The 22,309-nt window shown below is 47.6% G+C and overlaps 2 protein-coding genes and 1 long non-coding RNA gene across 5 annotated transcripts in view; 1 reads left to right on the forward strand and 2 right to left on the reverse strand.

Moving 5' to 3' along the window:
* Positions 1 to 4,520, forward strand: part of PDZD2 (PDZ domain containing 2) — a 204,902-nt gene extending 200,382 nt beyond the window's left edge. For all 3 annotated transcript variants that reach the window (XM_055790933.1, XM_055790934.1, XM_055790935.1), the window contains one exon: positions 216 to 4,520. In XM_055790933.1, the coding sequence (XP_055646908.1) occupies positions 216 to 382 (167 nt within the window). In that variant the 3' untranslated portion in view covers positions 383 to 4,520. The remainder of the gene's footprint in view (positions 1 to 215) is intronic.
* Positions 2,270 to 5,662, reverse strand: LOC129782731 (uncharacterized). The gene is made up of 2 exons (XR_008744790.1): positions 5,466 to 5,662; positions 2,270 to 2,586 (listed from the first exon to the last, which is right to left on the reverse strand). It is a non-coding gene; the product is annotated as an uncharacterized LOC129782731 (long non-coding RNA).
* Positions 5,663 to 10,323: 4,661 nt separating this feature from the next.
* PMAIP1 (phorbol-12-myristate-13-acetate-induced protein 1) lies at positions 10,324 to 13,701 on the reverse strand. Its single transcript, XM_055790936.1, has 2 exons — positions 13,479 to 13,701; positions 10,324 to 13,168 (listed from the first exon to the last, which is right to left on the reverse strand). Exons 1-2 carry the CDS (start codon positions 13,528 to 13,530, stop codon positions 13,056 to 13,058), a joined length of 165 nt encoding a protein of 54 aa, XP_055646911.1. The 5' UTR covers positions 13,531 to 13,701; the 3' UTR covers positions 10,324 to 13,055.
* Positions 13,702 to 22,309: the final 8,608 nt, after the last annotated feature.

Below are 22,309 nucleotides of genomic sequence, written 5' to 3' on the forward strand. Positions count from 1 at the left end.
TATCTTGGTTAAAATAACATTTTCTGTGAAATGCAGCATGGGGTAGGTTGCTAGAGCTGAGCTGAACATAAGTGACTTGTACTGAAATTGCTACTGTTGGAAAAAATGGTTTAGTTGCTGTTCATCACAGTGGAAAGCAAATTTTTGCGGGCTTATGTTTTTGGGTTTGGTTTGGGGGGGGTTTTACACTGACTTTTTTCCTTTTTTGCTTCTAGGTGGTGCTGCGGAGCAATCTGGAAACATAGAAACTGGAGATGAAATTCTTGCTGTTAGTGGAAAATCATTACTTGGCCTCATGCATTATGATGCCTGGAACATCATTAAATCTGTGCCAGAGGGCCCTGTGCAGCTACTAATTAGAAAACACAGAACTTCAGTATGATGGAAGCACTGCATCTAATCACACTTGCTAAGACAAAACATTTAAAACTGGCTAGAAGCTTTGTTTCTAAAGAAGTCTTTGTTTCTAAAGCCACACAAAAGTGTCTTAATTCTCTACAGAGAGGTGCTAAGAGCCTTGGAGAACCACTGAGCAAGCATGTGATGAGCATCGTAAAATCTCACCTAGTTATCGAGGATGAAGGAAGCCAAATGTTAGAGACATTTTTGTATTATGTGGCAGTTTTAATGGAACTTTAAGACTTCTCCTGGGTTTGATTTAAAGTATTTTGACTGAGATAAATAACACTGTGCCTGTCCCTGATATTTTTAGTATCTGCAGACTGTTGGGAGTATAACTTGCTGGTTGCCATCCTGTTGACAAGGATGGGTATTTAGACTATACTATATCACTTATCTGAAATGAGACTTCCAGGCACTTACTTAAGGTCTGGTCCTTTTGTTGTTGTAATAAGAGAATGTCTGGAACAATCTCACTTTATTCTTCTAAGTGCAGTTTTGCTAAAAATGCATGACAAAAGAGTATAATTTTGCACAACTTTTATGCGTAAACATGAGCATTTTATTGCAAAGCTGAAAAATCCTCTTAACATTGATGAACTAACTCAGCATCCACCACACGTGAATCTGTTCTTAGATGCAGCTTATATCTGAAAGCAGTTAGCATTAACGCGGTAGAAATCTGTGAGCAAGAAAATCACGTCCAAATAATAGGCGATTATCCACCAAAGTGTCGACTGAGTTGTTAGTTGTGATTAAAATGGGAGCTGTAAAAATCAGGGTCTGGATTTTCAGATTCAGATTTCAGATAATATTAGGCACCTTTGAAATATATATATTTTTAAAAGAGAGATAATTTGAAGTGCTGAGCACTTGCAGATCCCACAGACTTCAGTGATCATTAAGTACGTCTGCAAGCCGGGCTGCTTTCATTTGTCTGCAAGAAGTTTAAGGCTGCCCAACTTGAAACACTCAAGCTGGAGAATGGTGGCCTAAGGATGGGGATTATAACAGATTAAATCTGAACTGACTAGTGGTCTGAAAAGCCACTGGTGGCTTTTAATCACTTTTTTTTATTTGTTTTCTCCTGTTCAGTATTTATTTTCATTTTTTTGAGAGTGCGTGAGGATGTATGTGGAAGATCTAAGTGCACTCAGCTGCGTCAGGAACAGGCTGATGCTGAGGGTTCTGGATGGTGAAAATGAAGACTGTTTGTGTAGATGGGAGAAACCATGGTGTCAGGTATAGCAAAAGTGAAAGGGTTGCAATGCCATAGGCGCTTAGTTTGGGTTTTCTCACCTCTGCTCACATTAGAGGTTATCGGTAGCAGGCCATGCTGCTGAGTGTTATTTATAGTCTGCTGTGTTGGGAGGAGGGTGCATGGATGCAAGAGATTAGACTCTGTTATTTCTCTTCCTACATCAGGGATAGCTAAACAACATAAAAGAGATACAGGAGGAAATGGGCCAGTGTCCTTATCAGCTGAGAACAAGTTGTTTGTTCCAGAGTTCTCAGGTTGTTTGTCCTGTTAGGCTAGAGGCTGCTTGCAGCCAATATGCCCAGGGTTGAAGAGCTCTCAGCCTGGAATCGGTCCGAATCAGAAGTGCTGCCCACATTTATAGTGAGCCAAGACACTGTGCAGCAGTTACAAAAAGGTCTGGGCTTGTCACTTGGCCCTACCCCAAGATCATACAGTTCCGTTTATTTACATTTATTCAACAGTACTTGGAGTGATTGTTCCAGGTTAGTGGAGCACTCACTTTGGTTCATTTCTGTGACAGCTTCATTAGAGTGCAACTTGTGAAATGCAGAGGAAAATTCAGTTCTGCAAGGCAACCCAAGACCAGGTGAACAGAAAAGCTGTGCAATGTTTGCCTAAAAATGAATAGATTTAATTCTTTTTCAGTGATGTATTAGCATTTGAATCCAGGGAGAGATGCAGCTTTTGGTTACAAGGAAAGGCAATACTGTGTGTAGTCCTATAGCTGCTTTACCTGCAGGATTTCTGTTGAAACTAATTCAGGTTCAGTGCTGTGAAATGACTGTGGAGCTGGGTCCCTTGCGACCCCAAAGCTTACTTGTTCTCTCGGGACTGGTCTTTTTCTCCAGTCACCTCTGTGGTGGGAGAGGCTTCAGGAGGATGCAGCACTTGAGGTCGGAGGACCACACTGAGGTTGCAGGCCTGTTCTGGGATAAAAGAGATTACCCCTGTGTATTTGCTGAAAAGAGAGAAGACATTTGGCAATGGCAATTAAACGGTGAGGCCTTCTTCAGGAATGACCAAAATCTGACTGTAATAGCGTGTATAATAGATACATAAAATGCATGTGGAATTTAATGCAGCGTAGTGAATACATACCTGTATACGTATAATACGTTCAAGTGCAGTACTGACTTTTTGCTACTTTAGTGTGGTAAATCACAGTTGTGTTTTAGGAAATGGCTTTTTTTTTTTTTTTTTCAGTCCACAGTTTAAAATTTGGGAAGTTCCAATGCAGGGAGGCATGTGTCTCACTCACTCCTAAACCGGTGTGAGCTCAAAGGTAAAGTCTTCATTTTGTAAATTAAATTTAATTTGAGGTAACTTAAGATGATAACGTGGTGGATATTTTCAGATGCTTATTTGCAGGTACTGTTCATTGTGAGTGATTTAGAAGGCTTTCATTTTTCAGTAATCAAACACTGTTCAGTATTTTATTTTACATGCACGTAGATATATGTTGGCTGAGTAACAGCAAAAATATGGGGATTTATGTGTGTGATTCAGTAGTGCCTATAATTTAAAAGATAGGTTTAATGTTTTAACTCTGATAGTTATTAATGGGTAGAATGATACTTCTTTACTAACATTACAGCAAGAAAAAGAATAGTATTTAACCCTGATTGTTTCTGTTCCTGAAAATACTTTTTTTCCTTTTTTTTTTTTTTTTTTGTGAAAGAACAAGAAATATCTTTACTGATGCTACCACTGTTGATATGATGACTGTAGCATTTCCTGACATCTCTATTGGGGTGACATTCCCCATAAAAGCCCCAGGATTTATGTAATATCTGTGTCTGCTTTATTAGAGTAGACCAAACAGATGTAGTGAACCTTTGGTTATGCACCTGGCAAAGTAACTGTGTTTTTTCTGAGAGCCTGGTCATACTAAAATGACAGAGGGCATTGCATTAGTTCATCAATATTCAGTAGGTTCACGAGCATTTTTGGCCTTGCTGTTTGCCTATCAGTCCCCACGATGATTCTTTACCATGTGAGATGGTTGGCCAAGCTCTAGGAGAGCAGTGACTCTCCAGAGATTTGCAGCTGCGTCTTGGAAGACCAAAAAATCAGGATGAAATTACACATCTGGTCCACAACTCTTCACCAGGGACCTGAAGATAAGATGAATTTGCTCCTAGAAGGAGAATGGCTGGTGGAGGGCTTTGCTGCTTCCAGGCTTTACCAGCTCAAGGTGCACATCCTGGATGTGACAGCAGGCTCTGGTGCAATACTGCTGTTGCACATGTTGCAGCTTTTTGTACCTGGAAGCTCTTTCCATCTTCTGTGGGGACTGCATCTGTATTAAAAACTGTGGTGTTAGGCCTAAATTAGAGAGGGAGCAACATCTGATAATTTTCTTCCAAAAAAAAAAAAATAATGAGGGCATATAGGTATTAAGAACCTGTTGAATGATTCATATTTTCTAATGACCCATATTTTTAATTAACTCTAGTTAATGTTCTGCAGTGGTTCTTGTCAAAATGTGAGGGAACTATTTGCAGATGGGGATATTTACCTGTTTCTATGTTTAGAGTATGTAACTGTACAAGTGGAAATATTGATGAAGAGTAGACTAGATCATGTGAGAAATTAAGGTTCCACTCTAGGTAGGTTTTGTGTGTTAGGCTGATACACTTACTGTATGATATTGTATATTTACACTTTTATTTATATAAATAAAACTTCTTTTAATGAAAACTGTTTAATATGCCTTGTATATTATAAAAAAGTGAGTGCAATAACATGAAATAGATTGTACATTTTCCAATTTGCTGTCTCTGTTATGTAAATCTGTATCGCCATAAACTGTTTTGTCTGGGTTTTTTAGTGATTTTGAAAATAAATGGTATCCTTAGTACTCCTCTAGGTATTTATTTCTGTTATGCTGAAGTCTGGTCCACAGTTGGAACTGGCATCACAGGGACAAGGTTGTCAGGGAGAGCACAGTCAAAGACTGTGTGTTAACACGGTCCAGATGTGTGTCTAAGCAAGAAGTAAAATACCGCCCTCCAAGAACTGTCATTCAGTGTGAAAAGGATTAAAGCTTTAAAGAAGTGTTAGAAAGTGTTTTAGAAGACCTGTTTTGCTGTCTTGGAAGCTATGCTGTGCTTTTTCCTGCACCTGTGTTAGGAAAATGCAGAGGGCAAAAGTGAAATGTGAGTTTTCATCAAGAGCAGCAGACTCTGGAGCACATCAGTTATAAACTGCACATCCTGCCCCGTCCCTGGGCTATAAGAGAATGGGTTGTGCATGGCACGTAGGGAATATGTACATACAACTAGTCCTAGCCTGGTATTTGTTCTTGCCTTCAGCTACTCTGGGGATAAAAACCCAGGTGAGCTGGTAGAATGGGCCTGGGCTGGAGGCAACCTCTCTGTGGATGGAGTGGAGCTGTAGCGGAGCTCATAATGGGTGGTGCAGCCCATAACCTCCAAACTGGGAAAGTTTGCATCAAGTGGTCCACCTTTTTATGGACACAGGTGCCTCCACAGTCACTGCGCAGTAGCTCAAAGCAAGCCGGCAGCCCAGAAAGCTCTCCTCTCTGCTGCTCTGACACGCAGCATGCCGGAGGCACCCAAAATTCCCCGCTGCCTGGCAGTGCACGGGCATGCCAGCGCGTCGCTGTGGGGTGGGCTGAGCTGGAGGAAGGAGCTCCTGAGCTCAGTGCTGATACCCGCATGGCAAGCCTGTGTGCATTGCTCTCTGTTTGAGCACTGGGCTGGGCGCGCATGTCTGGCAGCTCCCACCTGGCTCAGGGCACAGTGCAGTCCTGCCCTCGCCTCGGTGCAAGTGTGGCACTCACCTGTGTCTCTCCTGCTCTGGCTGGCAAACCTCACCGTTTCCTCCCATGCACGGTGCTGCCTGAAGGGGCCAGGTGGGTTTTTCCTGCGAGGGGAGGAAGGCGTTTTACTTTCCCGTGCCGGTGGTGTGGAGGGCATTACCCTCATCCCTGGGCTTGCTCCCCAAGAGCTGCTGCATTTGCTTTTGGTTTCCTTCTCTGGGTGCTGCACCATGAAAGTGCAAGTCGGAAAGAGTCACATGAGGAAGGATAAGCCCTCGTGTTTCTGCTGACTCACCTTGTGGGAAAAGCTGGTGCACTAGGCTTCTGGCCTGCTCCATGGGTGCTGGGGCCCTTTCCTGGGCTGGGGGAGAAAGGATTTGTGGTATCCCAGTCTCCCATCTGCATTGGGACCCCTTTTCTCCACATCCCTCTCCCTCACAAAAAGCTGTGATGAGGGATGCAATGGAGCCTGTGTTGTTGCACAGATGAGATTGTGCAAGGTGTAAAGCCAGTAGTGTGGGAAGGGGATGGATGGGGGTGTGTGGGGTGGTGCATGCAGCCCCGTCGAGCTTGCTCTGCTATGTCTGTCCCTGGCCAGAGCCTGGCTTCTCCACCAGGACAGTATGGAGAAAAGGAAAAGGACCTTTTTAGCCCTTAGTATCTCCCCTGCTGTTCTCAGTGCTGGGCCAGCCAAGCCACTCTCCTGTCTTTCAGTGACTCCCATGTATCCATCCTCCTGCTTGTCCTCCTGCCTTCTAACATACTTCGTGAGCTGGAGTCAACAGGGCTCAAGCCTCAGAGCAGCCTGACTTTCATAAGATCAGTCTTGAATGTCTTTTTAATTAAAATCATAATTGCCCCAGACAGTGGCAGAGAATACAAAAGAGAGAGGACACAACAGATTTAATCCATAAATGCATTAGTACATACGACTTCCATTTATCCCTAAGATGTGTGAAGTGGTAGAAAATCACATTTGTTTTAGCTAACTCGGCTGTGTTTTGGGGATTGGCCTTTTTCTGAAGGCTTCGGGGCATGGGCAAATGGGGAACTTGGCACAAAAGGCAAGAAAAGTTTGCGGTTTCAGACGCGGCTTTTTTTAGTCCCATATCACTAACGTACAAAGCTCAGATCTTAATAAGGAGAGACACCTACTTTGTTGTTTGCATTCAGGTCTATCATTCTACCTGAAAAGTTCTGGTTTATTTCTCCTTTTTTGCATCTTTGCCGCTCTCCTGTTCCTGTTAGCGTGATTCAACGCAACTCATGTCCAAATAACCTTTGGCTGCTCACGGCTCCAAAGCCTCATCTGTATTTCCAGGAACGTACCAAAACTGCCACTGTACCACATTTGATTGCAGGCTAATGGTCGCTGCCTCTGTCCCCATGCAGGGTTGGTGTGAAGGAGGGCCGCTGGGGGGAGGTTCCCCATAGCCCTCCCTGGAGCTGGTGGCTGGATGGGCAGCTGGGCATGATGCCCGTGCATGCAGGAACTGACACCACAGGGCAGCACGTGACTGTGATGAGAAGGGGAAGCAAACCCTGCCCAGGCCATGGGCAGCCCCAAGCCATGCTTCCCAGTGCACAGAGCCATGCAGGCTCAGCACCAGAGCCAGCCGTCGCTGCAGGGGGCATGTCCACCCTGCTGCCTCTGTGCTGCCAGCCCCTTGCCCTTGCCTTGCACTGGGCTAGGAGATTCAAAGCTTTGGTCCAACAGTTTGGTGGTGTTTTCCTTTTTTCTTCCTAGGCAAGGTTGGGTTGTGTAAATGCCCTTTCAGCACCTCTGTGCTGTGTCTAGCACCCCAGTACCAATAGGTGCCTGGGGAGTAAATAATACTGTGTTATCTAGGGGTGATCCCCATTGCTTCTGGTAAAGGAGGTCAGGTCATTTCTCCTCATCAAGGAGTACAGATGAAGCCAGACTGTCATCACCAGTCTTGAGCAAAAGCCCATTTCGGACTCTGCCTTCATGGAAGAAGCAGCCGTGCTCTTTCCATGTAGTTGTGTTCCTCAAAGTACTTGACTCAGCAAAAGACTTCACCTATGAATGATGATTGCAATAATTTACAAATCTTTTTCTTTTAAAAATAAAAAATCTGACATAAAAAATGATCTTAAGAAAGAACATTTGATGCAAATTAACATCTCCCAAAACAAGGAGTTGCTCTTCCATCCCGCAATGCTTAAAGCTGTGACTAGACCAATCTTTTCCAACAGTCAGTGTATTTTCTGAAGTTAGCCAACACTAAACCCAGGGCTTTCTACCTTTCTGCTGGTAGTCCTATATGTGCTGACCTCACCTCACTGTGCATCTGAGTCAGTCTGACACCACTGTGCTGAGCAAGCAAGTTACCTGGAGCTGTAGTTCCTTGGACTTTTTCCTATCGAGCAAAGCCATTTCCTTGATGCACTGCTGATGCCACAGCTGTCCTGGGAAAAGCCCAGCTGCTGTTGTCAAAAGTTACCTCCCTAATTCCTGGTCCTGGGTGGGAAGGACATGGATGCAGCCTCATGCCTTTGTCACTGCTTGGTCACGTCCCTTTCAAGAGCATAAAGGAGAAAGCGCAAGCAGAAATCTGCCCTTAGTTGCTGCCACATAGCAGGTGGCTAAGGTGGCTGCAATCCCAGCCTGGATCCCAGAGCCAAGGGAGAAGGCACAAACATGGTATCTTGACCTAGGCAGAGTGCAATAACACAGGCAAAACCCCAAAGGCACAAAAGCCCAGTGATGGGCACCATCCTGGCACCATCCTCTGCTGTGAGCCCCCTGGGTGGGTGCTGTGGCAGTGTCACAGTGGTAAACCAGGGGTGCCAGCATCCTCGCAGCAGCTCCAAGGACTTTTCACTGGCCTTTTCTTAGTGCTGCTGAAAGTAGCTGTGGTTTCAAGGTTTGCAAGTTGGCCTATCCCTGGTGGAAAGGTGCCTTGGCCCTTCAAGCAGTGGTGGTGGCACAGAGGATTCAAGCCAAGTGGTGCTCCCACCATCCTTTTATGGGAAGGAGGGAACGACACCAAAGCCCTTTAAGATTAAATGGATGAAACAGTTTTAATTGAGGTCATTGCCATTTCATGGGATATCTCCTGTTCCTGAAGGAGTGACACCTGCCTCCGTGCTTTCTGAGAGCTTGTGAACTGGTGAGCTTTGCATTGCAAAGAGACCATGAATGAGAAGACAGGGCAGCCTTGTTGCGGCTGGTTTCTTACGCCGTCATCCAGACAATATAGTGACACATTTGGGTAAAGACCCTTGTTTACAGCTGTAACAGCTTTCAAGATTATTGCTCGCTGGCAGTCACCTTCTTCATGGAAAAGTCTGCCAGACTGAAAGACAACACATCATATCCCCAGCCCTTCCTGTCCAGCCAAGGTCCTTGCACCTCTACGGATGCACGTCATGTCCTCGCACCGTCTTGTGCTGACGGGAGGAAAATGATAAAATTAGTCCCTTCCAGCAGTGTATGCTTAAAAATAATGAGTGGCATATGAGACATTGTTTTTCAGATGACTTAAAGAGCAAACATCCCATGGAGGGAGAGGGCAGGAGGGAGGTGGTGTCTGTTGTCTAGCAATTTGTTTAGGAAATACCACTTGTGCATCCGGTGTCAGGTGTGAGAGTGTGAGCTGCCTGAGGGCACTGGGCTGGTTTTCACTTGCATGAGCACAGTGTGAATGCATCCTGGGGCAGCACTTGTTGCTCTGGCAGGTGCCCGCAGGCTGTGGTTAGCACTACAGGGCAGCAGCTCCAGCAGTTTGCTCTGGCAGGTGGGTTTGGTTTGTTTTTTTTTGCTATCAGGTGCTTGTGGGTGAGTCAGGTGCCTTCAGACAGTGATGCCATGCCCCAGTGATGGGATATTTTTTCCCTGCCCTTGAGGGAGAAGCATGTCGAGAGCTTTGTGCTCTGGCTGTGACCTGGTGGGAGAGGGGCCAGCTCGGGCAGGCAGTGGGTGAGGGTGTCTGGATGTTTTCACGAGGCTGATGAGTCTTACAAGTGTAATCTGCTGGTGGAGTGGTGCAAAAATGCAGCGTACAGAACTTGTAGTAGCACTTGGCACCAGGCTGATGGTCTTTCTCGGGACTGCTTTGCTGATGCCCCCTGAAGTGAAGCTCTTCCAAGCCTCTGCTGGTGGCAAACTGGGAAAGGACAGGGACTTGCTTGCCTTTTTTGTTTACTAGAAAGGAGAGGCTTTGGCCATGAAGCTCATAGTCTTTCTTGTGCTGGGAACGCATGCCCCAGGTGTGGTGCTCCCTGCCCATGAAGCTGAGGAGAAGCAGCATGGTGAGTTACTGGGGAAAGCCTGCTGATGTGCACAGCATAGCAGGTGAGGATCTTGGACTCTCCTCTCCACAGACACACCTTTGGCTCCCAGCTTTAGGGAAGAATATACTCTGCACTACCTCTTCACTATTCCCTTGCAGTAAGCAGTATAATTTCCCCCTTTTCCAGAACTCCAGATTTGAACTTCAGAGAAAGTAAAATCTGACCTTGGCAAAATGCTGTATTCCTTTCTGCTGGCATCCTAGACAAACCCTTAACTTGGATGTCTGCCCTTCACTGATCCCCAAGGAATCTCCCACAAAGCTGCTAGACCTCTGGTAGAGGGTAATGAAGCCCCTGACACCATGCAACTATTCTGCAGGAAGTAGTTACTGGCAAATATTAGAATAGGTGTCTCAGTTTCCCATTTTGAAGTTCAAGGATACGGTTATGTCTTGTTCCTCTTAAAGGCAGAAGTCAAAGCCTAATCTCCCAATGCACACCTACTGGCCCCCTGCATTTGCCCTGGCATGTGCCCACTGACTTGGAAGTATGAAAGCAATTTGTATAATACAATCACGCATTCAGAATCCACAAAAAAACCCTGAGTTATAACAATGACTCATTTTTCTCACAAACACATTGTATTTATTATCTAAGCAAGAATTCAATGCATAGGGCATACAGCAAAACATCTGGCCCGTATCCAGAATAAGCCTAACTTGTCTTGACAGTTACATAGCAGAGCCTTTGCGCAAGTAACAAAAGGAATCCCAGGGAGGACCATCAGCAAGTGCTTGCTCATATGCTGGCACTGATGGCTTGGATCTAGGTCTTCCTCCTGAGCTCACGGTGAATGCTAGCACTTTTAACAATGCTCAGAGAAACACAGAAACATTTCACAAAAAGCAAATAGTGTTTGCAGATCTAGACAGAAAAATACTATGCTAATACTTAACGCAGATATCCCCGTGACAGTGCATTTATGGGCACATTTTATTTTCATAACATCAGTGTATGCTAACGCCTGAAGAACTGGGCAGGCTCTACAAAGCCTGCACCTCATTTACTATTGCATTTAAGTGTACATTGAGCAGACCACTTATATTGAAATACATATCTGCTACTAATGCGAATGCGATTGCCGAGTATTCCTGAGAGTCCCAGACAGGCACGATCATTGTTTAGTGTCCTTGATGAAGACTCCAAGACTCCACCAAGCCCAGGACATACAGCAGGAGCCCTTCTGCTGAAGTCAGGGCTACTTCTGGATGTACAGCTTTGCCAAGTTGCACGCAGCACTAGCATGGGAGCTGGTGTTTAGCCAAACAGAAAGTCTTTGCACTTTTTAATACCTGAAAAACCAACCTCTGTGCATGTCAGCAAAACACATAACTTTGCAGTACTAAGATGAAAAACAACTAAGATGTTATTGAAACATTCTCAGATAAAGTTAGGTAGCTTCGAGGAGCAGCGAACCACGCTCGTAGCTCAAGTAAATGGCAAAGCTCGCAGTAATGCCACTGGGATGGGGTTAAGTCCTCCATGCGGACAGGCAGGCAAAGTCAGTCATCTTCTGTTTTGTGAAATCAGTGACATAGGTAGCAGCCATACACAGTTAGTTGTGACAGTGACCAGAGTGATGTAATAACAATTTTGCAAAGGCAGATTCAGAAGAGCTAACAAAAAAAAATAATTATTAATGCAAACAAGAATTTTGAGGCAATAAAACCCATAATTTTAACTAACCTTGTATGTTAAGTACATTTGCATTGTATAAGGCAACAATTCAGCCTTATACAATGCAAATGTTCTTACACATAAGGTTAGTTAAGAGAAGGAACTCTGACCCCTGACCTTACGATGTAGCTACAAAACATGATCAGCTTCAACCATTTTCTTGTTAGCTTCCATCCATGAAAAATTACTGATTAGGATCATGTCTGACATGAATTTACTAGCAAGAGTTAGTTTGCCTTGAAGGCGATCAACATGCTTAATTCAGCTCCTCTGAAGCCAACCAAGGGTAATAACCCCTCAGTGAGACAGGCATAATGCATCACCTTCCGTTGGATGGGCTACAGCGGCTTCATCAATCTGGAACTGAAATGAGGTTGCCATGAAATGAAATGGAAATAAAAAGTACATGAGAACCTTCACTTAAAAGAGTAGTTAAACACTGAGAAATCCCCGGCTACTTTCCTGTACTGACTGTAGCATTCAATTCTATTGATATTATTTCTTCAAAGAGAGGTAGTTGCTTTCTTTGAATAAATAAAATTCTCAATAAAAATTGAGATTCAACTTGGATTCATACTGAAGAGTTATTTTGTTACTTATAAATATACTTATAAAGACATAGCAGTATTTTACTGTTCTCAAGAAATTCTTTGTAATATTGAAAGAATCCTTCCACCACATGTACCTTGATATCTGCATTTGTGTAATATATATACATATAAACATGCTCCCCTCTCTGATGCATGATGTATTTCCTTTATTATCAGAAAACATTATGCTTTCTTCTAGCTAATATAATGTATTTTTATGTCATGTTTTGAACATTTTTTCATACGGCATTTTAAGCCTAAACAAGTAGCATTTAATATTTCTGTGAAATACTCAAGTCATACACATGGGGTGCACATAATTATATATTTCATATATAAAATATATATGCAAATATACACATACACACTTATATATAATACAAACTAGAAGTATGCAACACTGTGTTGATTCATAGAATTGTAAATTGTAGTCCACAAAGCAACATCCTGTAACAAATAACCTCTCAATAGAAGAGAGTGGTTTGCTTATAAGACAGATGAAATAATCCCACCACCAGATCCCTGTCCAGCTGAATCCATGCTTTACAGAACACGAGCAGTCAGAAACCGAGCAGTGGCTTTTGCCTCGTGGTACGCAATCCCAAGTTCCAAGACACTGATGCTTTTTTTGGCTTCTTCCCTAAGGTGGTCTGAGCTCCTGGGTGAAATGTAGCTGTGGGACACGAGGACCAAAGGGCGACTGGGGAAGTCAGGCTGCTGGAAGTCTCAGACCAGGCTCAAGGGCAAGTTCTGTCTTGCCCCAGGTCTCCCCATTGCAAGGTGAGGGGCTCTGCCCATCACTCTCCCATTTTGTGTTTTTTTTTTCCACCTGGCATTCAGATGCCAGTGTTCCTGTAACATTCCTTAGAAGAAACGTTGTGACAGCCATCCTTGAGCGGCTATAGGCAGCAAAATAGAAGGCAAAGAGCTTTCTTCGTCTCCCAGTGTCAGTGAAGTCTCTCCTTCCAAACCCACAGAGCCAGCCAAGGTCTTCCCCTGCTTTCCAGCGCGCCGGCTCCGCCGGAGCTCACGTTTCGGGGCAGAACAGCTTCATCAGGAGGTTCAGTATCTTCTGTCGCAGGTCCCACTTGTCCCCTATCCTGCGCAGCTCCAGGGCGCACTGCGCCACCGCCGCCCGCTCTGCAGGGCACACGCACGACCGTCAGACACCCGCACCGCCGCCCGCCCACCCCCTCCTTGATTTTAATGAGATCTTGGCAATATCGCATATTTCCCCTCATTTTTTCCTTCGTTTCCCGGTACCAAACATCACCCCACCCCACCCACCGTACCTCCCATCGCGTCCCCACCGGCGGTCCCAGCCGCATCCCGCGGCGCGGCGGGCGCTGCCACGGCTCCCGGTGCTGGAGCCGGCGGTGGGGGTGCGCGGAGAACCCCGTGCCTGTGTCACCCCCGCCACCGCCACCCCGCTCCCCTCACCCTCCGGTACCTGCGGCAGCGGCGGGCGGCGCGGCCTTGCGCACGGTCCTGCCGGGCATCATCGCGGCGGCGGGGCACGACGCGGCGGGGTACGGCACGGCACGGCACGGCACGGCACGACACGGCGCGGCGGCGGTCGCTGAGTGCGGGCGGGCGGGGCGGAGCGCGGCGCTAAAAGCGGCGGCGCGCGGGGCTTTCCCCGCGCTGTGACGTGCGGAAACCGCGCGGGAATCCCGCCCCCCCGCCGGGCGGGCAGGCGGCGGCGTGCCGGAGCGCGTCCCGGGAGCGCGGGCCGCGGCGGGGGCGGGGGCGGGGGCGGGCCGGGGACAGCGCCTCCGCGGCGGGACAGAAAGGCATGGCGCGATGGGGCGGGATGGGAGAGGAGGTGGAGGGATGGGGCGTGCGTGGGGGAGAGCAGATGCAGGGATGGGGTGTGCTGGAAGAGGAGATGGAGGGATGGGTGTGCTGGAAGAGGAGATGGAGGGATGGGTGTGCTGGAAGAGGAGATGCAGGGATGGGTGTGCTGGAAGAGGAGATGGAGGGATGGGTGTGCTGGAAGAGGAGGTGGAAGGACGGGGTGTGCTGGAAGAGGAGATGCAGGGATGGGGCATGTGTGGGGACAGAAGATGAGGGTATGGGATATGTTGGGCAGAGGAGATGGAGGGATGGGGTGTGTGGAGGGGAGAGGACGTGGAGGGGTGGGGCACGCTGGAAGAGGAGGTGGAGGGAGGAGGTGTGCTGGAAGAGTAAATAGAGGCATGGGGAGTGGGTCGGGAGAGGAGATGAAGTGAAGGGATGGCGCATGCTTGGGGGAGAGGAGATGGAAGCGTGGATGGGCATGCAGTGGGCCAGGAGAGGTGGAGGGATGGGGTTTGCATCTTCTGGACAAGAAGAGGTGGAGGGGTGGGGTGGTCTTGTGCTGGGTAAGGAGGCAAGGGATGGTGGGCTGTGCTTGTGGTGGTGGCCTGGGAGAGATGGATGGGCTTGTGCTTGTGCTGAGGAAGAAAGGGGATGGGGTGTGCTTGGACAAGCAGAAGCAAGGGATGGCATGTGCTGGTGGTGGGCAAGAAAACATGGAGGGATGGGTCTGCTTGGTCCTAACTAGGAGATGCTCCGGATGCAGTGCTGTGCTGCTGTTCAAGGTGATGGTGACCTTGGCCTTGAACAAACCATAAGGAAACAAGCTGGCCCACATCATGTGCCATTTGTGACTTAGGGCTGCCCTCCTACTACTGGATCCTCCCTGTGGCAGCACAGGGACTGCATGGTGTGTCGCTGGCTGACACGTGCCAGGGCTCATTTACCTGTGCTTGCTGTAATTTTAGATGACGCTTTTTTGCAAGAAACAAGAGCTGGAATTATAAAGTCATGCTCTTGACTTTGTGATTGTTGCATAGTGCTGGGAGATCTGCCAGTGATATGTGAGTCACTCAATGCTCCGGTCTCTGAGTTGATATTTGGTGCGGTGCAAATAAGGACAGACTTTTGTTTTTAGGGGGAAATGAAAACAGCTTGACATAAAGAAAGCACAGATGGGCTAGACACAACAAAGAACTGATTTGTGGCTGAAAGCCAGCAACCCACCTCTCCCTTCAAAACACAGCTTCAAGAAGGAAAAGATGTCACAGTAATACAGAACCACAAGGGGCTGTTGAGAGGCTCCTTTCTGTGGGGTAGGAACCTCTGAAGTCAAGTATCTAGAAATGCTGATGACTTTGAGATCTATTAGGAGAGGTAATGTTCATCAGCTCCTCTCAGAAACCCTTCTACCTGCGTATTTCCTGGAAGTGATTGCACACCTGAAAGAGGGCTGGAATTTCTCTCCCTGTGTCGGAAATCTCAGCCCCGTTGGTGCCTGGCAGAAGGCAGCAGGCACAGTGGTGCTGTGGGGCGGGCATGCAGGAGAGGCAGCGGTGCCAGCTCATGGCCAGGGCGTTTCTCAGGGTGGTATGTCTGAATGAAGGCTATGGATGGATGAGGCTTTTGCGTGGCCATTCCCAGGCTGGTGGCTGAGTGCTGGCTCTGGCAGCATCCTGCAGTGCACCCTGCCGGGTTTTGACCTAGTGTCAGAGCAGCTTAGGTTGGCCAAGGAGGAGTTTCTGATGTTTTTGAGAAGGTACTGCCTTCATCTCTCATCCTTTGCTAGATAACCTATATGGCATATGGGCTTATTTGCTTGACTTGATTTGTTTGGATCTTTTTTCAGCTGTGTGAACACCCCTGTTTGTAACCCAGCCCCGTTCAGGGAGAGCTGCCCTTTGACTGCATCATTCCTGTTACGTAAGAAACTGTGTCTTCAAAACAAGTTTGTTGGGTTTTAGATGGCAGGAAGGCAGGTAAACAGCTCAGGAGCGTGTCAGGTTGTGTGATGTGTCATCCCTCACAGTGGAGGTGCTGGAGTCTGCAGCACGTGATGCTGAGGGCTGCATCTCACAGCCATAGCTGGACAGCTGCTCCACAAATCACAGCAGCCCTTACAGGACACCAACATGGGGGGCTGGGGTGCTTACGGAACCGCCCCGCATGCCCCCATGCTCTCAGTGCTCAGCAACCCCAAATTCAGGGAAAGTGCATGTAAAGTCAGGCTGCAGGGAAGAGGAACACACCAGCCCCTTCTGCTGCTGGGCACACACGTGTTATTTTGCTCATTTAGGCAGAGCCAAGGCTGACGTGCGGCTTTTGCTTTGTGAGTTTGGAGACAGAACTAATCCTTAGGCAAATTATTTAAATTACTTTTCCTGCATTAGGGCCAAACCCAAACGAACCTCAATCCTGTCCTGCTTAGCAACGCTTCCTTGCCCCAAAGGGAGATGATCTTTAAAGGCAACTTCTCCCTGTATCTCTGCAGCAGCACAGAGATGGGCTCTTATTTCGGGCATAATCAGGAGAGGAGATCCTTTCCTTTCAGGGCAGCTGGGCACAAACCACTGGTGTAGTAGAGTCTCAGGCATTAATTTATTTTCTTTATTATATTTTAGAATGTGGGGGACCTTGGTGTACAAAACAGTTAATAGACCCACCCGTGAGCCAGGGTATCTGAAGTGCTGACCTGCCTCATTGCTGCAGTCAGAGTCTGCGTCTGAGCGCAGTGCTGTGGGGCTTCGAGGGGAGCTGAACCGCACCAGCGCCAGATCTGGCCCACCTCCCCACAGGGCTTTACTGGTGTGGGAGGGCCTTACTGGTGTGTGACAAATCACAGTCCATTATGGTGGGAGCAGCGCATGGCAGGGCTGCTGCCAATTAAAAGATTGCACAACAGGGGCAGAGCGAAAAAAAAAATATTCCATTGTGGTTTCAAGCCACCAGCGAGCTCTGACGTTATTTTGTTTCAGTTCCCTTAAATAAAGCAGTGTTGCTGTGGGAAGCACAGGCCTCTGGGAAGTGACTCTACCGGAGCAGCCACAAAAGCTTTTCTTGCTGTGGCACCTCCGAGCGGGACCACGGGTCCCCAGTGGGCGCAGCCACAGCGGTGAGCGGAGCAGCACCCCAAGGTGCACAACCCCCTTGGAGCTGCCTTCCTATTTATTTATTTAGCACCATGTAAAGGTAGCAAAATTACGCAGCTGAGAAGAGAAAGGCATCTTGAGATAATGTGCCCTGAGCTTCACCAGTGTGTAGGTGATGTGGTCTAGCCAGGAACACGTTACTGAAAGCCAACACGTGATGGACTCAGAACGAGTAACGCCGGTGGGCAGGCTGGCTGAAAGGAAATCAAATGTTGTAGAAACAAAGTCAAGAGTAGGAGATAAAGGAAATGAGCTGTTTTTCCTCTGAACTCATTTATGCTGAATCAGCATCACACTGTGTCTGTGCCTCCCTATAAGACCTTAAATAAATCTCTGGTTCTACTCTGTTACTGGAATTCATCTTCTCATCTTCCCAAGGCTGTTTGGTGTTAACAGCTCTCGTGTTAACCGAGGAGCTGTTTGTTTCTCTCTCTCCCCTTTCCCATTTCTGCAGACCGCAGACTTGGCAGTTCCTGTTGATCCTTGCGGGTCCCGGCACCCGAGCAGGAAACCGGGCTCTATTGTTGGGAGCACAAATCAAAGGTCACTTCGGGAAAGCGCGGCAGGGTGTGCCTGTGCCCGGCGAGGGTGCTGGTGGCCTCAGCAGGCTTTTCTTTCTTCATTTCTTAAATCACGCTATCTGGTCTGCTCTTCTCTGGCACCTTTGCTCCTGGGATCGCTCTCACCATTGCTAGTTAAGCTTCATAAATCCACAAGCCGTAAGCATTAATCTCAACCTCACTTTTCAAGGAAATGGCTTTGTATCGCTTTAGTGATTTTCTAGCCGCAGCCACAGCAAAGCTTTGGCCTCCAGCAGCTGCCGCTGCTGCTGCTGCAGTGACGACACCTCCACCCAGGTGAGGCAAAAGGTTCATACAGCTTTAATTAGTGAAGTGAAATACTCCAGCTAATTTGACTTTGAGTTGATTATATGATCCCACACCAGACAGGAAAAGAAACCAAGGAGTTTCTTTCCACTGCTGGGAAGTATCCCCCCTTGTGCAGGTCTTACAGGCTGTTTAAGTATTACCTAATGGCCCTACCACTAATTCTTAGACTCTCTCTCCTACCGTGTTGTCTCTCGCCTGCTTCCTTTGAAAGCTTAAACATACAATTTTCTTACAAAAGGTGAACTGCATGGCTGGTGCATATACCACAGTGCTCTGTCGCTGGCAGAGGGATGAACACCCATCTTTTCCTCTGCGACCACCTGTGTGTCAAGCAGGCAGCATTAATTAATTGCTTGCAAAATGCTTCTGAAGGATGACCCACATGTCTGATCTGCTGCCCACCAAACCCAGGACGAGCAAAGCAGTTTTCCTCCTGAGACCAACAACGTTTGGCTGAGGATGGGGCTGGATAGCAGAGACCCTCCTTGACATGGCTGGAGTGTGAGAGAGTTTATATCAACTGTGTGCTCTTTAATCAAGGAGCAGCTGTAAGGAAGCTTACTTGACTGAATTTTCCTGGTCTTATGTTGTTATCCAGTCAATTCTAAATTAGCTGGGGCAGATTATCTGGTGAGCTGAATTTTCTGTGAAGACAGAATGCAAAGACACTGCAGGTGGCTCCTTGTAAGGTCGTTCCCAATTCAGCCCATTGGTAGTCACAGAAAAGGCTTTCTAAAGAGCTGAAAAGGGTGTAAGAGATGGCAAATTTCACCAGGTAGTTTGTTAAGTGGGTTTTAGCACTCGTGAAGATGACAATATCCTCATAAAGGCCAGTCTTCGCAACCGCCATCCAGAAGAAGCAGGTATTAGTAAAGTAAATATTGGCGTTGATGTGTTGATGACTGTTTATCAGGCTGGTGGAGTATTTGCTGAAGAACTCTCCTCCATGTGCGTAGGTGTCTTTGCAAACGCCAAGCATAGTGTTAGCGCAGCTGTACTATCACTGCTGGGATTTGGCAGGCCTTCCTTGAATGGTGACTATGGTTATTTTCTGTCTTGCTATCTTTGTTGAGAATTTGAATGTACTCCATTTCTGGAATTCTTTTTTGCTTGCTGGTCTGCCAGATCTTTTTCAGGATCTGGCTACCTCCTCTTTCCCTTGTTCCCTATGCCTCCTCTGCACTTTGTCATAATTTTTGTGTATAGTCAATGCAGCAGGTGTGGAATTGGAAAAAATAAAAGGGAAATCCCGTGTGTGAAACACTTGCCACATTCCTGACACGCCAGTGCCTTGCAGCTGAGCCACCAACCTGGTAACCCGTGCAGGGCTCATTATCAGTGACTTGCTGCGACTCCCTGAAGTCTAACAGAAGAATTAGGGAATCCAAAGGGGGTTTGCTGGACACCAGCATGATGACCTGGGGTTCCTAGTCTGGCACCATGCCGGCCCTCAGTGCTACAGTGTCTCCCCTGTACCTTACCAGAGCTTTTCAGCTGGGACAGGATTTATTTTGCATGGTTAGGGGACTTTCAGATTATTATGAACAATATTTTTTCTGAGCTGGGTTTGGGAATTGCCTTGTGTGAACGAACTCTAATTGGATAAGGATCACTTAGTGTCCCTAAATCCTACAAAGCAGATTTAAAGTGGAAAGGGTTTTAAGTGGGGAACTTAAGGCAAAAGAAAAACAGAATTAATAACAGAAAGCAGGGACTGAAACAAGGCGGAATGCAGTAACTTTTGTGAAACCTTCTCCTTTGAAATTTGCAGAACTCATTCACTGTAAAGATTAGACTATATGCTTGGAAAAGGCAGATGGTATGTTCAACATTATAAGAAAGTATATCATCTCTACAATTTGAATCGCTTGTGATTTGTATGAATAAGCAATTAGGTATGTTTTGGTGGGGATCTTGGGGTCATGTCTTTGCTATAACAAAGAAAAAATGTGAATATGATTTGGGTTTCCTTTCAAAATGTCTATTTAGGAAAAAAGGGCAGAAAAGTATGAGACTGTTGTGAGTAGATCGTCACAGCGCAGACCTCAGGAGCTGGCAGAAGTATGGGAGCAGGTGGTGTCACTACTCCACACATGCACACACACACATACTGCCAAGATGTACCCATTTTGGGGTGCTCTGGTGAATACCAGCCATCTCCAGCCACCAGAGAATCACCGGGGGAAGCTGGACCACTTCCATTTCAGAATCTGCACACTGCATTGTGGCAGTGTGAAACCTGCTATATGCTACATGCCCTACTTCTTTATACGAAGCATCCGTACGCAGGCTGTGCTGGCTGAGACATGGGGCAGACTGCAGTGGTGTCTCAGTGAAAGCTGGCAGTGTGGTCACAGACCGTGAAGGCAGAGGGACCACTTGACTCATTGCTAGACTGACAACAGAGTCGGTATGAGAAGGGTGACAGCATCCCATGTTGTGAGGTAATTTCACTTTAAAGCTTTGCCTCTGACTGAGCTGAAATGAGTTCATTTCCTTTTTGGTTTTATTTTTCACATGCAGAAATGTACAGGCATGGAGGAGGGTGTGAGTTTTGCTGCTTGTTCTAAATGGAAGACAAAACAGAAATCCTTGCTGGAGATGTAAAGTCCTCTGCAGCTGCTCTGCAGATATGCCAGAGGAGGTTTAGGCATGAAAGCCTGCAGAAGTGCGTTGGTGGCAATGTCTTTGCACAGAAGCAGAAGGGGACTTGTCCCTTCTTGCCAAGAATTGCTCCCTTTGGGCTTTCAGTGCTTCCTTTATAGGTGTGAGCAGCTCGTAGAGAAGAGCAGGACATGCGGGAAGTGGTGGGACAGGGTGGTCACGTGCAGACAGGAGTGCTGTCCTCCCTGAGCATCTGCCTATTACCATGCTGACCTAGGGGGTGGATCCATCTACTTCTTGATTTAAGGGGAACCCTACTGTGGGGAGCAGCTCCATGTAGCACCACCAACCACAGCTCATAATCCCCCCTTTGCTAGGTGAACACCACATTCAAGATCCTCTGTTTCCAGGTGACATCAGGGAAGGCAATAGCAGCACAGAGCTGGGTGTGTTGGATGTGCGTGCTGGCTCTGTACGTGGAGACAAGCTTCTGTCATGCATCCGAAATCATGTGCTGGGTGTCAGTCCCCTGCCACCCCCAGCACGCACACTTTTGGCTGTGGGTGTGCTGCTTTGGGATGTTCATTCTGGTGGGAGAGGGAAAGCTTCTGGGGTGACCTTTGGCACTAAGAGTACAAACAAACAAGTCAGAAATAAGAAGTCTCCTGTTGAGGGTTAGGACACTGTGTTCTTCCTCACCAGAGATCTCTCTGCAGATGCACTGGCTGGCTCCAGGGGGTATAAAGGAGAAGTAAATAGGGGAAACAGGAAAAAGGGTTTTACACTCGACAACAACAAAGTATTTTTTGCACTTTACAACCTGTTTCTATTCTCTTGTCCCTCTGTGCTTTGGGAAGATCCTGGTGTCATCTGCTCCCTGCCTTCTTCGTGGGTCTGGGTGCTGTGTGTATGCCCTGTGCCCCTTGGCAGGACTGTCACCATCCCCACCTGCTCCACACATGCAGGAGAAGAGCAGAGCAGAGCAAATGCCCAGGGATAGGAACGCAGGGGGAGGAAGCAGAGCAGGGGGACATGGTGAGGATGGTGAGGAAGTGTGTGAGCTGTGTCCCACAGGCAGGTCTGAGAGTCGACTTCACGTGGCAGCATCTTGGATTGCATCATGCTTTGTGGCCACGATGCAATCCTCCCTCTGTATTTCATCATCCTGCAGTGGGCAAGGAGGTGGGGTTGATGGTGGGGGGCACATGGGCTGCAAATCTGGAAGGAGCTCTCAGTCTGCAAAGACATAAGAAGTTGTTGGTGGTGGGGTGCTGGGTTTTTTTGTTGCTGTTTTTAACACAAGGCAACTCAGTTGTCCAGTGGTGACAGGATGGCTGGTGTGACCAGGCTGTGTCTGCAGTCGTGGCAGAGCATGGTGGCAGGCTGGGAGAGGCAAGTCAAACACTGTGCTGGTGAAGTGACGGAGGACCTCCAAAAGGGCTGGGGAAGGGTCAAGTGGCAGAGGAGCCTCCCTGCACAGGTGCCAGCCACTGCCCACTTCTTTGCAGCTCCAGGGTTCTCAGGGTCAGTCCTGCAACATGGACTCAACAGGACCCATACAAATTAGTCAAAAGCCCGTGTGGTGGCTTGATGATGAGGTGTTATGGGTACTTCCTCTGTCTGGACCCAGGGCTGCTGGGAGGGGTGTCAGAGGCAGATGTTCTGAAGGTGCCTCCTGAGTGCTCAGTGAAACCGGTGGGGTGCCCTGAGGAACAGATGCCTCAGAAGGTGCACCAGGGAGCTGGTGCAGGTTGGGATGTCCCTTACCAGGAGGGCTATAGGCTCCCACGGAGCATGGCAGGGAAGAGGAGAAAGCTAGCAGCCCTCTCTGTGGGGCACCT

The sequence above is a fragment of the Falco peregrinus genome, chromosome Z, assembly GCF_023634155.1.
Source record: "Falco peregrinus isolate bFalPer1 chromosome Z, bFalPer1.pri, whole genome shotgun sequence".
Lineage (NCBI taxonomy): Eukaryota > Metazoa > Chordata > Aves > Falconiformes > Falconidae > Falco > Falco peregrinus.

Excerpts from the sequence above, each read along its gene's own strand:
- PMAIP1 (XM_055790936.1), bottom strand. The coding sequence starts at position 13,530 with ATGATGCCCGGCAGGACCGTGCGCAAGGCCGCGCCGCCCGCCGCTGCC. Across the intron at positions 13,169-13,478 it reads GCCGCCCGCCGCTGCCGCAG|AGCGGGCGGCGGTGGCGCAG; the intron begins GTACCGGAGGGT and ends TGTGCCCTGCAG.